This window comes from Castor canadensis, chromosome 3, assembly GCF_047511655.1.
Source record: "Castor canadensis chromosome 3, mCasCan1.hap1v2, whole genome shotgun sequence".
Taxonomy (NCBI): domain Eukaryota; kingdom Metazoa; phylum Chordata; class Mammalia; order Rodentia; family Castoridae; genus Castor; species Castor canadensis.
Genome location: NC_133388.1, coordinates 45734413 through 45752137, shown reverse-complemented (window position 1 = coordinate 45752137; position 17725 = coordinate 45734413). Strand labels below are relative to the sequence as shown.

The following is a 17725-nucleotide window of genomic DNA, read 5'->3' as shown; positions in this document are numbered from 1 at the left end:
TATGGTTTCTCTCCCCTTTAGAGAAAGTACAAAAATATCAATTTGTCTAGTGTAGTCGATGAAAAATGTACGGAGTCAGATATTCCTTTTGCCAAAGGAAAGTTTTGGTTTTTTTTTAAATTTTCAGTTTGTCCCCTAAAGGACAATAAAGTAGTTAAGCTAATTACAGTCATATTCATGTCTTTATGACTGAGTATTAGAAAAATAAGCCAAATGAGAAATAAGTTCACCATGTTTCAGCCTTGGGCGGTCAAAAAGGTGGTAGAAACACTGGTAGAACACAGTAGAGCCTTGGATGGCTAAGGACAGAGGCAGGAGAGAAGGAAAAATGTGGAGGCTAGTCACAGGCTGAAGTAAGCATTGTCTGCACCCTGGTAGAGGTAGAGAGAATTCCCCACTTCTCTACTCTCCCATCTGTGGGGACAGAACTTATGTAACCAAGCTACATATTCCAGAAGACCCATTACTCAGCAGTAGAATGACAAATGTGTCCTAAGAGTAAGAATGCCCAGACTGTGCTTGACACTGAGGTCAGGACTCAGAGGCTGAAAGGAAGGTGTGATGCTTAGCCTTCACCTTTTTGTTCACAAACAAATATCTTTTATAAACAGGCATCTTTTCCCTGTTATGAGCCTGACGCTCTTGAAAACTTGATTCAGCCAACTGGGGAAGCACAGCTGGGGTAGGCAGAGATGATGGTGGTGGTGAATTCCTGGGGCTGGCCCAGAAGTCACTCTGCAACATTGGCTATATGTCTCATCTGGGACTCAGAATTGTCCCTCGGTTATAGAAGAGAGGTTATAGAAGTGAAGACACCAGCCTGCACTCTGGTGCCAGCTAGCTAGTGAAGGGGTGACGTTCACAGTCAGTGCTATGAGTACCCAGGCTCACCCTCTGCAGTCTGGGGGGAAAGTGAGGTGGAATTGGGTGGCTGCAGCTGGTAGAGCTAACATTGCCTTCTGCCACATTGCATATGTCCTCTTACTTAGTAGATTGCCCCTCCCCCCTTTTAAAAGTCCTTTCTTTCAACAGTCTTATTTTAATCAGATTTCCCCCCCCCATAAAAATGCAGAGGAGGGTCAGTGATGAAGACCATTAATGAACCTTACATCCCTCAGTGTTGACCCTTTGGTGTTAAATTTCCAGAAAGACTATGGAAATAAAAATCTGAACACCATGGTCCTGGCTCCTATTGTATACTGGCCATAAACTTGGACATGCCACTACTTCTTCCAACTTCAGTTTTTCCACCTATGAAAAAAGAGTGCAATGCCTTCCTTATAGAGTTGGGTGGATTAAGCAATTATTGAAATATTCTTTAAATTATAAAACATTACACACATATAATGGATTATGAGTATTCTTAGTAACAAAATGTAAAAACTCAAGTGTTAGAATAAGGATGATTGACCTTGTCACAGAAATCCACCAGCAACATTAGGCACCAAAGACCGGCTAGCTGAGATGCCAGGAGGTCTGCCAGGTCTCAGAGAAACATTTGTAGTGCACCTGTGCCTGGCACAGAGGTGGCGGGGAAAGAGCCCAGGACAGGCAGGTGAGGGCCAGTGAGGCCCCGGGCACTCACTTGAAAGGGTGGCCCTCGTCGGTTTTCTGCACAGCTTGTAAAACGGACTTGTAGATGCGGAAGCTGATGGTGGCCGAGAGTGCAGCCAGGGCCAGGTAGGCGACGACGCTCACCACGCTGAACTGGGTCAGGGAGAAGAGCAGCAGCAGGAAGCTCCCGAACACAATCCCTGTCTGCTTGATGTCCCGCCAGTACAGCAGGTCGATAGCTGTGGGAGGGGACACAAGCACGCACACATCACTGAACTCTGGCTCATCTGCCCAGCTGTGGGGGCTGGGGCTCCCACCATGCAAGCCAGTGGACAGATGGCTACACCACGGGCACTTCTGATGCTCTATTTCCTTCTGCAGATATCTTCTCTGTCTCCGAGGAGAGTTCACAAATTCATACGCAGGTCTCAGTGACCACATCTTTATGAGTGCATCTCTGTGGGCTACTCCATTTCTACAGTGGCTGGAATTATGTGACTGAAACAGACTTGAGAGTAGAGGACTCCATGAAGCGCCTGTTCTCTTTTGGATAGCACTGACTAGGTGGGCATCTTGATGCCCTGGTGACAATGGCAGCCTATAGACGTGTGTGTACACATATGTGCACATCAGTCTACAAATTCACCCCAGCTTCTGAGAAGGGGTAGCAACAATGAAAATAATGTTTTGGGGGTGTGGTGCCTTTAGAAACACAAAGAAAGTCTATAGACCCCTGCCAATACCATATGCACCTGGCCAAAGATACAGCCTGCCTTCAAAACACTAGCAAAACTGAGGCAAGTGGCTGGGTCAATAAACCCTGGAGCTGACATTTGGATTTAACTGTTGCTCAAAATGATCTGTCTGCTTACATTTTATGATTTAAAAACCTGGTATTTGAGCTTTAACATCTACAGCACATCTATTATTCAATTATCATCCTCTTTCCACCTAGAAACAAACGAAAAAGATGTTCAAAAGAACAAAGCCATAGTGTTTCAAATGTGATGCAAAATGGAAATATTTTGAATATTTCAATCATCAGGGTATGAAAAAGGCATATGAGCCTTGCTGAAGATGTCATGGAAACTCCTCCAACTAGACAAATAACAAGTGGTTCTTACAGAATCTTACTGTCAGTCAATTCTCAAGAAGAGACAAATTTCCCATGTCATAATCAGATGCAAGTTGTGGTGGCTAGACTATCAGTTTCCTGTACACTGTACCTGAAGACATCTGCTTTTGATTCCAGTCATTTTCTCAAAGGAAAATAGAGGCAACCAGGTTGAAGAGAACAGAACACTGCTCCCATCATTTGTGAGTGCACAATTAGCTGAAAGAGCTATGCAGGTTGAGTATTTCTTGTTCAAAATGCCTGGGGCAAGATATGTTTTGGAATATTTGTATCTATTTGATGATCTATCTTGGGAACTGGACCTGTGTCTAAATATGAAATTTATTTATGTTTCGTATACATTTTATATACATAGTCCAAAGGTAATTTTAGAGAATACTTTTAATAATTTTGTGCATGAAACTAAGTTTCATGGTATGGAATTTTCCACTGTGGTGTTGTGTCAGTGCCCAAAGGTTCTGGAGCATTTTGCATTTTGCAGTTTTGAATTAGGGATGGTCAATCTGTATTGAAAAAGTCACATACCCTAGTGAAATCCCAGGTTAAAGGGGTGACATAAGAATGGTGTTAGAGCAAACTTCCAACCCTCCTCACAGCAGACCTGCCTCACATTGGCTGTGTACAAACCAGGGGCTGAGCAGTGAAAGGCTCCTTACAATAGGCTCAGGGTGCCCCAGTCTGAACCTGGAGAGAGAATTTATTTCCGTTTACTTCCCAGCCCTTGCCACCATGGTCCACCAAAGATATTAACTCAAAGATTCCAGTAGATAGCCATTTGTTGGGAAAAAAATGGTTCCCATTTTCCCTACAACACTTCTGTGATACAGAAAGTAGAGGAAAGGAGAGGCTCACAGGCATGTTTTGGGATAAGACAAAGATTTTTTTTTTCATGCTTTGAGGAGGGCTAGGCTATTGGTTGTTTCCGGAAGCCAAGGAAAAGTTCCTCTGATCTAAAGCCTCTCTTCTTTCCACCCCAGTCACCATTTACGCTAATTGACCATTAGAAATTCATTCCTTTAGATAACCCTTTCTTATCCTTGAAGTTGTCATCATCATAATTTTCATCTTTTTAAAAAAATGTTTTTATTAGTATATGGTAGCGACTCAGGGGATTTCATTGTGATCTTTACCTCTATACATATTTGTCATCTTTTTTTAAACGCAAAAATGCTAGGATAGGATAATGCAAGAGAAGATTTGCTTTTCCTTAACATGAAATTCAAATGAGTTCACCATATGAATTTCCTTTTGGAAGAGTTTGTTGAGAAGAATCAAATTTCTTTCCTTTTTAGAAGAGTACCATAGAGTCATTTTCAGGTGGAAAACAGGGGTTTTTTGGAAGATATACCTATAATAATTCCTGGGGCCCTGGAAGTAAATGACAGAAGCAGGAGAAGGGATATCTGCAGAAGCCTGGCTCTGCCTGGGGTTGAGTGCAGGATCCAGAGGCATTAAATTGAAACAGTCCTAGGCCTAGGTGTGGGCCAGCAGGCCTAAAGGCCTTGGGGGCCTGGTGCCTTCAGTATTTCCTCTGTTGCATGTGCTAGGAGGCATGGCTAGAAAATCAATGATTTGTAAAAGCAAACAACAAAACACACACAAATAAATAAGTGAGAAATAAGAAGTCATCTGTTTTGTGATGCCACAGATTCACATGGCAGGCACATTTGGAAACAGTTATAAGGCAGCATGAGATTTGCAAAAGGAGGAACTCTGAGGGCTGGGGAAGGTGTGTCATGGGAAGGACATAGAAGGGTCACAGGAAACCCTGCAATTGTTTTCAGACCAAGAGGAGACAAAATTTGCGATTTTCTAGTGCATCCCAACTAAATGAATTCCTTAGTACCTGTCAACAATGACAGTCCCTCTAGAAAAGCCTTTTACATGTGTGGCTACCCAGCCACACATGCAAAAAAGGCAAGAATGGCACTCAGTCTGGTTCCAGGGAACCAGAAAAATCTGGAAAAATCTGAGGGCAGAGAGGTTAGCCAAGTCACATTCATTTTGTGTAGAGTTATCTCCCAGCAGGACTTTTAATCAACATGGTATGATGGAGGAAAACTTTCTACTTAGGAGGTTAACAAAAAGAGTTATCTTAAAACTAGGCTGTGGATTCTAGGTATTTTGTGACAAGATTATCTATTCAGGTCAATTCTGAAATGCTCAAAGCACTTTTGTATATTTCTCATTTCAACTTCACAACAAACTACATTATACAAGTAATGTAACAGGTGAGGAAGCTAAAAGTTAAGAGATTTATGTACTCACCAGGTGTTAGAAGAAGTAGAATCAACCCCTAAATTTGATACTTTTACCTCTCTCATGTTACATGTTAAGTACCCTTCACCTCAAATTCTGCAAAGTTAATTCTGGGCCAAATGACTAAATTGAAAACTGCTTTCAGAACTAGCTATTCAAAGGGAATGTTTTTCTTTAAGTGAAAACAACCTATTATCAAGGGTTATTGATCAGTTATCTACAGGTATTAAGCAATCACAAAATTTTGTTCCTTTTTTTAAAGGAACTTACTGTCTACCTGGGATGACTGTACATTCATTTAAATAAATGATGACTCAATGTCAATATATCTTGTCATGTGGGAGGTGGCAAAAGTTGAGTTTGAGGAAAGAGTAGTCCTGGGGTTGGTGAAGGAAGTAGATATAGAGTGGTTTGTAAATGTGGGGAGCACATTTGTAAATGTGTGAGGAGATAGGGTGAATCAAAGAAAATATTATGAAGGATTAGTTGATAAGAAGGGTGACTATGAGCTGTGGGAGAAAGGAGGAAGATCTGATTATGGGTAAAGGCCAGGTGATTGAGAGATCAGCATCACTGACAAAAATAGGAACTCTGAGGATGAACTGGTTTGGGGGAAGATGGCACGTGTTTTTAAACCTTCAGATTCTGACATGAGACAGAAAGCAGGGCATTGTGACACTGCCTGGAGCAGAGATGAGATGGGAATCAGATGACATAAGGCTAATGATTAGACACAAAGTGTACTAATTTTTTTTAAAGCTCCACAGTTAAATGATTTTTTTTAGCCTTTGTCACAGTAGCCCTGAGTTTAAAAATGGTCCTTCATATCAAACATGCTATTGATATTCAGATGAATAAGCACAGTAGGCAACCAGAAATGCAGGACTGAAATTTGGTATACCGTGTGGAACCTTTGCATTAGGGTATATTCTGGGCAGAAATAATCATGGAAGCGACGGGAGTCTAAGGGATGCAATTCAATTTAGATGAGACCACAGTTGGAAAGGAGTAAGAGTAGCTATTAAAAGAAGAGTCCTGAGTATTATAAGGGCAACCCCAGTGTGTAAGGGTACAGCATCTGTGGAGAAGGAAACTTCCCAGAAGAAGAGTCAGTTGCCATCTGGAATGCTGAAGACATATCCAGGAAATGAGCACTGAGGAAGGCCATTGGATGTGAGGACTGGAAGGTCATTCACAACTTTGCAGAGGATGGTGTTGGGACAAGTGTGGGTAGAAGTCCTAATGTAAGAGTTGGAGAGGTGGTGGAAATTCAAAGAATAAAGAAGATGATAGCTTGTGGAGGAGTAGCAACAAGCAAACCTTTAGGCTGAGCAAAACCTGGGAACGTTGGTAGAAAGGCAAGGGCAAGGATTCTGAAAAGAGAAGATATTTTATTAAGCAAAGTCTCAGAGAATTCAGGAAAGGATTAATCACAGCTCCTCCTTTTCAAAGAAAGGAGAAAAGAGAAGGAATGGGAGAAACTTCTGGGGAAGGAATAAGAATGGCTACAGATATGTGTTCAGGTGGTCTAGAAGTGACATAATGGGACTTGAGGTAAATTAACTCAACATCTCCCTGGAAAATGAGTCATGGGGTCTTTCTGAGACTGAAGAGGTTAGGGGTAGGACTTGAAGACAGTAGGAAAAGTCGAGGCCTGCATTGTGCAATATAATAGTGACAAGTCACATATAGCTACTAAGTAAGCACTTCAGTGTGGCTTGGTCCCACATGAGATGTTCTATATCAATTCTAACACTGGGTTTTAGACTTAGTACATAAAAGGATATAAAACTAATATTAATGCTTTTGTGTTGATGGTGAAAGGCTAATCTTTTGCATATATTGGAATAAATAAAATATATTATCAAAATCAAGTTTGTTGGCAGGACATGGTGGCACATGCCTGAAAGTCAGCTACTCCAGAGGTAAAGATAGAAGAATCATGGTCTGAGGCTGGCTGGGGCAAAAGTGAAAAACTAACTAAAAAAAAAGCAAAAGGACTTGGAGCATGATTCAAGTGATAGAGTTCTTACCTAGCAGGTATGCAGCCCTGAGTTTATTGCCCCAAGCGCAAAGTCAATTTTACCTATTTCTTTTTACTTTTTAATTTGGCTACTAGAACACTTAAAGTTATGTATGTGGCTCACATTATATTTATATTGCACAACATGATACAGAGAAATACAGTAAGGATTGCAAACGGATTGCCAAAAAGCAGAGGGTTTGGTTAAAATCAAGGACCTGGAGTGCCCACAGTCTACAGTATTCCATGCTGTGTGTTCTGATCAGTGGGTCATGTGCTTGTCTCAGGGCTGTCAACAGACACAAGGAGCAAGGCCAGAAGAGGCTAAAATCCAAGAAGGACAAAATTAAAATGAGCAACCCTGGGACTCAGGCTGGAAATGACAGTGGAGACAGTTGGGGATTGATGGACTGGGAGAGTGCCAATGGCTATGTGTGGTCAGAGTGCAGGCAAATGATCCAAAGTTCTGATGATGGTGTGGGAAGAGTAAGAGGAGATGAAGCTGTGATCAGTGCAGAGAATTTGTGTTCCAAATCTGCTATGTAAATGCCAAGATCTTACATTTTAATTTTGTGTAGAATGATGTAAACCTGTGTAGGAAGCTTTATGGTACCTGCTGTGGTGTGAATATGGTTTGTCCTCTCTGAAACTCACTTTGGATTTTAATCCCCATTGTGTGGTTTTTAAAAAGGGTAGAAACTTAATCCACCTATAGTGCTAGAAGTGGGGCCTTTGGGAGGTGATTAGGATTAGATGTGGTCCTCAGAGCCCCCATGAGTGAACACTGGTGGATTTATAAGGAGGGAGAGAGAGAGTAGGACACACACGTGGAGCCATATCAAGGGAAATGAGAACTGAGAAAGGACCACTAAGTTGGAAGTGAAAGGTCCTTCTCTGCAGTCCAGTGTCTTTCACAATGTGAGAATGTGCTTTACTTTGGTGCTCAGCCAGCAAGAAGGCCAGAGGAAGGAACTTGCCTGGTTCTCCAGTACTGTATGCAAAAATAAAGCTTTCTTTAAAACTTACCAAATTGTGATATTGTGTTATTAGCAACAGAAAATGGACTAAGAGCACACTGGATCCAGAAAAGTAGGCAATTGAAAGAAGTTTCCTTAGAACCGAGTAAGAGAAATATAAGGAACTCTGTAACTGTAACAAATGACCCTAAGTGGTCTTTGGGTATAGCAAAGTAAAGATAGCTCTTCTCTTCTTTCAATGAGCTCCTCACACAGGAAAGCCTGGTAAGAATTTAAATATCTGAGCACACATTTGCTCACTAGGACAGATACATGACTACATGGTTTTGACAATTATAAAAATTTAAAGTTACTTTGTTAAAATGCAAGTCAACACATTGGCTTTGAAATGATACATCAGTGAGTTCTATCAATTTGATAAATGAACTGGGCTTGGTGATCTCATCTTGGTCCCTAAACCACAGGTATGAGCACATTCTGCAGCCTACCTGGGTCTGTCACAGAACTAATGATGACAGATTTGAAGAATCCTAACAGCAAGAAACAAAACCAGTGCTCCCCTAATTTCCAGCATCTATTTAATAACAGAAAAAGAAAAACAAGAGAAGTGATCCAAGGTTAGAATTAATAGCTAAATGAAAATTTAACTTGATGTTAAATTTCTAGAAAGTTTTTCACTGCAGTCCAATTTTTTTGAGGAAGCTATTTTAGATACATTTAATTATATAATGCAATGGTGGCTGGAGTATTCAGACAGTTTATTAAAAATGTATGCACTGAAAAGACAGTGGTGCAGCTATTAATATTTTATTTATAAGACAAAATGTGGTATAAGTAAATAATATAAAATGGCAATAAACTGTGCACAATTATCATGTGATTACACCATTTTCTTAAATGCGTATTTATATCTCATCTTGATCCAGAAAAATTTCTGGCAACTTTATGCCACGTGACAAGTTAATGCTACTTTAAAAAAGGCTGAGGGAGAAAATGTAAGAAATTCCTGTTCATAGAAGTACCAGCATTTCGGCAGAAGAATGACTGACAAATGATATGCTATTGGCTTTTTAGCAAGCATCCAATGATTGACAATAACTGACAACCTTGTGAAAAGGATCAGGAGACTCCACACACATCAGTTTTCTCCAACACAGTGTCCAAAGCAGTAATGGGAGGCCAGTTTTTTTTCATTCTTCCTTTCATTTTTAGCAGGGGAAGTACTAGGGGTTAAAGTCAGGGCCTTGCCCTTGCTAGGCCTGTGCTCTACCACTTGAGCCATGCCCCTAGCTGGAGGCCAGTTTCTGATTGAGTTTCATGAGGAAACAAAGTATTACCAGAGAATGTTAACAAGAAGAAACAGACTGTAACTTTCGCTGCTAGGGTCTTCCCCCATTCTAATAAACATAATGGAAGTCAATGTGGCAAATACTTTAAACATTGAAATACAACGCCTTCAAAGATGACATCTAGTCAACTAATCCATGAATTTCATTCCTCAGGACACAGTCTCCCACAAAAATTGAAACTTCAGATGGTAACCCAGGAAACCTGAGCCCAGAGAGAGAAATGCTGGTAGAGACTGGACTTTTGAGGATAAGACATCTTTAAGGATGCTATTTTCCAGACCTTGCCCTCACATCTCCTAACAACAGCCAATATAATATGACCATCAAGGAAAAATGCCAACACTATTTCTAGATGTTTCAGAAACTCCGGATGGTTTGAAAGGGAAGACACATGAAACATGGTGTTTCCTGTTGACAGTAAAAGAGCACATCATTTAATCCACTGTTCTAAATGAGCTTTGGTTGGACAAAAGAAAATAAAGAATTTGATTGTCAGTCAAGAAATCTTGGTGCATGCCTGAAATCCCAGCTATTCTGGAGGCAGAAGTAGGAGGATCACTGTCAGAGGTCTATCTAGCAAAAAGCTCGAGACCCTATCAGAGAAACAAACTAAAAGCAAAAAAGACTTGGGGGTATGGCTCAAGTGGTAGAGCACTTGAGGCCCTGAGATCAATTCCCAGTGCTGCCAAAAAGAAAAAAGTGAATAAATAATTTGATTGTCAAAGCCATAATTAAGAGTAATTTCTGGTACTTGTCTTCCATAAGAAAAAAAAGCCAGGGCAGTATTTCCCAACAGCTACTCTCAGGTTGAGTGGAAGGCAAAACTTGGTTGATGCTCATGTAGGCCTTGCCATTTTCCTGAGTTACACAAATGACTCCTGTTTGCTAGTTCTAATCACCAGGACTAGAGAGTTCCCATTCTCTCCCTGCTGTAAAGGTGATGTGATGATGCCTAGGCCCAAAGTCACCATTATGGCCCAGCCGGAACGTGAAAAAGCAGGGCCCTGTACTTAAGACAGCTGGTCAGCTTCTCCTTTTCAACCTTCAGTAAAGCTAGGAGCTTATTTTCGGGGGTCTTCCCAGGGCAAACTGGGATCCAAGGAAGAAATGGTCACATGGAGGGAAAAACAGGCTTTGCAAATATGGTACTGGAGGCAAGGAGAAAGAATTACGAGGTATTGAATTATGAATGTCTTCATGTACTTTCTCTTTCTTCAAGCTTTCTGACTAGATTGAAATACAAACTTTGTTCATTTGGTCTTTGGTTAGCAACCATAACAAGCTACAGAATCTTAATTTTGTGATATATTTTCTTAAAATCCATCATGGTAGTGGAACAGAAAAGAACCATGAAGGTAGACAGCTGGAAGTTTGTTTTGAGACAGTGTCTCTGTGTAGCCCAGGCTGCTCTTAAACTCACTGTTTTTCTGCCTCAATCTTCCTAGTGGTAGGATTACAGACATGTGCTACACCCCTAATTTGCTTCCCCTTCTTTTTTTCTTGATAGAATATATTTAATTATTTTGACCAAGACCATAATGGTGAAAATATTTCTTAAACTAAAAAGACATGATAAAAGGAATGATCTCTCATCACACTTCTGTTCTGTACACTATTTGTTATGTTATTCCTGATATCAGTTATCACGAGATTTGAGGTCTGGCAGTCTGCAATTTGGTGAGCAGCTTCTTGAAGGGAGGAGATAAAATATGACCACATTTGAAGCCTTCCCATTGTGAAGCCAGTAGAATTGCAATGAATTTTAAAAATTAAGACCTATTACATTTGTACTTTTTGTTTGTTCAAAATTAACACCAGTTTTGGCAAAGAATTTATAAATAAGTCTGAAAGTCCTTGCCTCCCTACTTTTTGGCAATAAGGAAGAATTTAAGAATTTTGTTTCCTGAACTAATAGAACAAATTTGCTCAATTTAACTTAAAGATATAGCCCAAACATACTTTGGAAAAATGGAACTCTATACTTCGAAGTTCTACAAGGCCTCACATATTTCTTACTTGAAATATATGCCATAAATATAGAATGCAATTATCATTATGAAAGTTTTAAAGCGATTTTTTTTTTAGCTGTGGCCTAGGTAGAAGATGTTTTTTGAAGAATCTTTAGTGCTGACTTCTTAGCTTTCTAACTGTGAGCTTCATTTCGAGGCATCCATGTTTCTCTGAATGGCTGCTGGTATTTTCCTAAGAACTAGAAAGGTGGGAATATATAAATAACACGTGGGCACACACTTTGGAGCACAGGTGGAGGAGGGTGGGAAATTTGGCTGTGTCATATTTTTAAAAAAGATGATATTCTGAAAGCTGTCTATTCAAGGTCTCACTGAGATTTTTGCTCAGCTGGATTCAGTGGATTTTAGAATTTAATTCTATTATAAGATAAATATATCAGTTACTTCATAATTGGGTTCTGGGATGTATTAACTAGTCTAAAGATACAAAAGAATTGAGTGCAGGATATCATTTCAAATATTAAGAGGGAGGAGCAAGACAGACAATGAGGAAAAGAGAGAGAGGAGAAGAAAGGGAGAGAGGAGAGAGATTTTTCAAAAGTGAAGAAGGAAGGGCCTGCTGGATATGATGGAAGATTATGGTTTTCAATAAAGTATTAATTCATAGAAATCTGAGAAAAAGAACAGAATTGAAGATGTGAGTTTAGATCAGCAATTTTGTCAACCTTTCCTATGGTGGGATCTTCAATTACCTTTTAAAAAAAAAGTTAGACACCATAGAGTTCACTTGTATAATCTAAAACTGAAACATGTAATTAAAAATTGAATCTAACTTATTAATATTTATCACTTTAAAAAATTTTTCAGGATAGCTTATGGTGTAAAAAAACAAGTATCAAGTTCCATAATTCTTTCAGTCCCATACCTCCTTCCATTAGATTATTTTCAATTGTTTTGAGATCTGTAATCTTATTTTATAAAAGCTTTCTTTTCTTTCCTACATTGTCCTTTAGCTTTATTTTTATTATCTATCTATATTTCTGTCTCTCTATCTATCTACCTATCTTCATTTTATGGTCTAGATAGATATATTAGATAGTATTTAGCAAATATTAACATTGATTAACTGGATGGTAGGATTTTAGGTGATTTGTGGCTTTCATTTGAACTTCTCCTTGTACAAATGAAAAATTTTCACAATGTGCATGCACAGAAAAAAACAAAACAAAACAATAAAGCCATTCTCACTCCAAACTTTCAAACATCTCCTCTTGAAAATGATATACATTGGGAAAAAAGGAGACCTTTATTTTTCAATGAAGTAACTACTTAAGTAACATGCAATTGTCATATAATTTGCATAATGTGAAAAAGTCTTCGGCTCCCCTGCTAAGCCAGTTTTCCCGTTGGATCTCACCAGAATGTGCACAGGGGGAGTTTTCAAGTGCAATATTATGTTGTAACATTTGACATACTCTAATAAAGAGTCTAAATAAAATGCTACTTTTGATGAAAGATAGTATCAGTCTACCGTTATGTACATGTGAACAATTATCTTTGCCAAAGACCATTTTCAAAAGTCAAACATTTCTTTCAATTACCATGGCTAAAACAGGTATGTCCTTTGTGTATTTCAGGATGCTTGGTTCTTTTTTTAGGATACTTGGTTCTTTAATCAACGTTTCAAACTAGCACAGACTACACTGACAAGTTTCCACAGTGCACTGGAGGCAAGCATGGAATTTTAAAAATATTTTATTTTGTAAAAAAAAAAAAAACAATGCTTTTAGGTTACCCCCTCTGGAAAGCATTCCTTCCTCTATCAGTAGTTTGCATGCTGAAGAAGCCATCCCCACAAAATGCTGCCACCCATAGTAAAGTGCGAACTGAAGCTAACCCTTAGTCCAAGCACACGACAGGTACCAACCTCCATAATACTACAGATTCTGCCAGGTGAATTTGTTGAGCACAATGATATCTGGGGGGAAAAGTGATGCTTAGTCTACATACAGAATCATTTTCTGATTACAGTTTGTTCCTGGTACAACACTATTTGGATTTAAGCAGTGTGGTAGAATAAAATGTAGGCTTTATGCCCTGTGTTCAAGACCCAGTTAAGTCTGGGGCAAATTACTGATCACTCAGTCTTAAACCCTCCATTTCCTGTTGCATACAGACAGTGATCTCATGAAGGCTAAATTAAGACAAGGTAGGTCACAGGGGGTTTAGGACAGCAATTGACACATAGTTGATATAAGAATTTAGGATGATGAGTTGGTAACAATGGTGATGATGACAACAATAATGGTACAAATTGGACAAGATCACTGTCTCATTGTTGGATTTTTGCTTTGTCTATAAAGAAAGAACTCATGCAAAAATATCTCAGGAGTGGTAGATGGGAGTTCTTTCTGGAACACAGCACTAGTGAGAGAGATGGTGAGTGTTACGATGGGAAGAGCTCTGGATTGTGAGGCTTTTACTACTTACATTGCCACTTATCACAAAATTTTGAGGAAGTCACTTAACACCTTTAAGCCTCATGATGTTCCAAGAGTAAATTGGAAATCCTAAGTGAGATGTTTGGCAAAATGAAAACTTATAAACATGAGGGCTGTTCAGCTCACACAATCATCATTACACAGATAATTCAGATCTTTAGAAAACCATTGAGGAGAAAGCTGTCTCCCTCGGAGGCAGACGGCAGAACGGTGAGAAGTGAGGGACCCTGGCATTATTAGCTGTGTGCCCTGACAGAAGCCTCAGCCATCACATGGAAAATGAGGATCATAAAAACTTACACATTACAGGATTTGGGAAGATTAAATGCAATAATTAAATTCATAGCAAAAATGTCCCATAAATAAATCATTGTAAACTTTATTTTCTATATAGGTGTTTCACTAAGTCCTATCTCATCTTGCTTTAACTGAGTAGAATATGCTTTGATTTATTAACCAACATTTGTTGGTTGTAGTGTAATTTTTTTTAACTGGAAGCAAAATCCACGTAATGCAGCATAATGTGGACTTTGACCTCTCTTTAACCATGCTTTGTTTGTTTGTTTGTGTTTTCTAGTTTTGCTTTTTGTTTTTGGGACAGGGTCTTGCTAAGTATCCCAGGCCAGCCTGGAACACTTGATCTTCCTGCCTCAGCTTCCTGAGTGCTGGTATTTACAGGCATGTGCCAACTTTAAACATTCTTGTCTATAGCTGAGACTGTATATGCTAATAAGATTGTATATATGTAATAGGCTTCTTTTGCATGTGCACTATAGTTTTTGTGATGCTGCAATTCATTCCAACCGAATACTCAATCTGCCATAATTTCTCCATGAAATATTTAAAGCTATGGAAGAAAACTAAAGCTCACATTATTCTTCTTCAAGCAGAGCTTTTACCGCCTAATACTTCCAGAGGACATCGTCTACAGCATCGCACTGACTTCTTTTAATTCATTCACAGCTGCTTCTAGATCACACCCAAATTGTTTCTATACTGGACCTCTGCTGGCCTGTGGTTGGGCACACTAAGGATTATTACACACCAGTGGCTTCAATCCTACTTACACATTAAACTCACCTGAGGAACATTTAAAACATCCTGATGCTCAGTTCAACTGAATGAGGATCTCCAGGGGTGGGGCCCGGCATGCTTTGTGTTTGTTAAAGCTTCCCGGATGACGCTAACATGTAGACAGGGTTATTTTAAAACAACTGTTTTTGTTGATGAGTATGATAATAAAACTGAAGAAGATACATTGAAAATGTATCTTCAAAAAAAAATCTTATTGTGGGTTTAGTTTAGATACAAAGATCTCATGGTGTAAAGGAAAAAAAAGGAGTAATTCATTTCTTACCACCTCTCTTCAGTCCTGATAAACCCACCCAGTTAGTGATAAGTCAATTTTCAAGATAATGGCTTTGTTCTATCTGAGAAAAGGAGATCAATGGTACTGAAGACTGCCAAAGGTCACTGGCTGTAAAGATCCTCAATAAGCTTGAATTAATCTTTATAAATAGCTGTACATTGGAAGTGAACAAGATTGCCTTCAATGGATAAACCATGACATTTTGTGTTAATTTCTGATTATATATCCATTCCTTTTTTTTAACACCCCTCCCGTCCCTGAGAGAGAGTCAACTGAGGCAAAACACAGGATTATGATGAAATAATGTCCTATATCTTCAACAAATAAAACAGAAAGCCTGCCATCTTTTGGCATCTACTTTTGTTAAGAATAGAAGAAACTCAATGATCAGTCTAACAACCAGTCTTTATATCTAACTAAACTTGACATTATATGAAACCATAATTGCCAAAGGTGCATTTCACATAAATTGATAGGTCTAAACACATACCAAGAATGAAATGTGACAAAGTATCTTCCCAGATGCTTTCTGTACTAAACATACGCTATCCCATAGAGTTGTCATTTTTTAAAATGACACCCTTCAATTGTCATATACTTCTTTTCATAGACTTTTAAATTTATGGTCCATGTATTTACTTTTGACAATCATATTTCCAGCAGGCCCATACAATTTGAAGTAGTCTACTGTATTTTAAGTCATTGCCACCCAATCCAACAAACAAGAGGCAGAGAAAAGCATGCTTTTAATTCTGAGATTTTGTGTATACTTTTACTTTAAAAAATGCCAAAGGAAAAACCCCCAAAGAAGCATTAAAAATGAAAAGGGATCCAATTTTTTTCCCTGTGATATAAAATTACAGGGGAGAAGATTCCAAGTTTAAAAACAAAAAAATCAACTGCTGCTCCAGGGTATTCTTGGTCCTCTGAGAGATGCTGCAAAACCCTGCAGGTTACATCAAATGCGCCTTCTTCAGAACCGTATTTATTAAATATCAAAAGACACTTCATCTTACACACGCCCAGGTGACTACACACACTTCATTCTTGCATATTATCTCCTCCTTATCATCTTTAGCTGAGCAAGGTGAGGGAGAGAATTTTACTGTAACAAAGGAGAGATGGATGTGTGAAGTATGAGGCTGAATAAAAATGGCTGAAAAGCAATCCAAGCGAGGCTGGAGGGCGGCCACACCCAGTGCTAATATGGACTGTTTAAAATAAATCTGTTATAGCAGAGAGCCGCTCGCCACTGTTTTGTAATTTCCCTCCATTTATTTCACAGAAATCCATTGTTAATAAATAATAGTTAACAGGTTACTCCTACGACAGACAGACACATCTAAATATTTCAAAGTGAACAGTTTTAATATGTTTCTACGCCATCATATTTTCAGGATTTGGGGAGCTAGTCTGCCTTTCCAGTCTCCTTTGTGTGACCACAAATAACAACCCCGAAATGGGTGTGTCCTCTTAGAAGGATGCACTAGAGCCCTCTCAGTTAATGGTTCTGCCAGGAAAGATTTCAACCTTTGGGCAAAAATAAATGCAAGCAACGGGATGCGTGGAACAATAAGAAAGGACTTTAACTCCTAGACGAGAAAAGATTTAAACAAGTGCTGAATGATAACGCCAAAAGAGCTCCCGGGAGAGGCAAATGATGCACTATTTTAAATCCCAGTATCACAACAAGAAAACAAAGGAGTGAGGGAGGGGGGTAAAAAAGAGAGGGGAGAAATCAAACACCATCCATTTGATTTTTGAGATAACAGGTTTACTCCCCCCGCCTCCCCAACAGAAAGCTCTTGGGTCTAAGGCATGCATAGGTACCACAGGTGAAATGATGCACAATGGACGAGCCAGGATCCCGGCTTTCGCGTGCGCCGCAGGCATGCACTACCGAAATAAAGAGAATACCCTGACTTTTCCAGTTGCTCCACACACAGTCCATCTTGGTGGAATCGGCAGTGGCCTGCATCGTGCGGGCTTTGTTGACTCGCCCTGGCTGTCCTCGGAGGCGCTGAGCTTGCACTCAGGCGTTGCTGCCCGGGTTGCAGCGGCTGGGTTCGCGGTGGCCGCGCGGCTGCAGACAGATTGAGGCTGCACCAGGCGCGCGCAGCAAGGCGCGGGCACCGCAGTCTGCGCGCGCGCGAGTCAGCGTGGCGCGGCCCCGGAGCCGCCTGCGCGCGCGGGGCTGCGGGGCTGCTGGACGGATGGCGCGGGTGGGCCGCCCTTGGCGAGGACTGTCCTGCAGACCATTAAGCCCGCTGTGGCTGTGGCGGACTGACTGCGGGAGCTTTGTTTGATAGAGGGGGACAAGGACTAAGGGGGTGGGAGTTAGGGGGACCAGAGCTGCTCCTGACTGGCAAGTGCATATTCTAGAAATTTCTTACAAGCCCAGGAAACCTGTCGGATAGGACACAGTGAGTGGCAGTACAAATGTCAGACTTGCAGCGTAATGTCCTCTAGTTGTCCCCACTGTTTCTTCTGTCTCTAATTCTAAAATTGCTGCCACAGTCAATCTGAATTGCTTGGAATCTTCCAAAGAAGTGCCACATTCTCTCCTTTCTTTGGAATATTCCACTGTT

The 17725-nt window shown here is 40.0% G+C and overlaps 1 protein-coding gene across 2 annotated transcripts in view; it reads right to left on the bottom strand.

Moving 5' to 3' along the window:
- The window catches only part of Rtn1 (reticulon 1), a 237415-nt gene that overhangs the window by 10821 nt on the left and 208869 nt on the right, over positions 1-17725 (bottom strand). Inside the window, exons 1-2 of one of the 2 annotated variants that reach the window (XM_020178945.2) lie at positions 17055-17260; positions 1586-1793 (exon numbers count right to left, since the gene is read on the bottom strand). In XM_020178945.2, coding sequence (XP_020034534.1) covers positions 1586-1793; positions 17055-17115 — 269 coding nt within the window. In that variant the 5' untranslated portion in view covers positions 17116-17260. Of the gene's footprint in view, positions 1-1585; positions 1794-17054; positions 17261-17725 lie in introns of those variants that run through there. The other variant, XM_020178943.2, reaches the window with a different exon arrangement.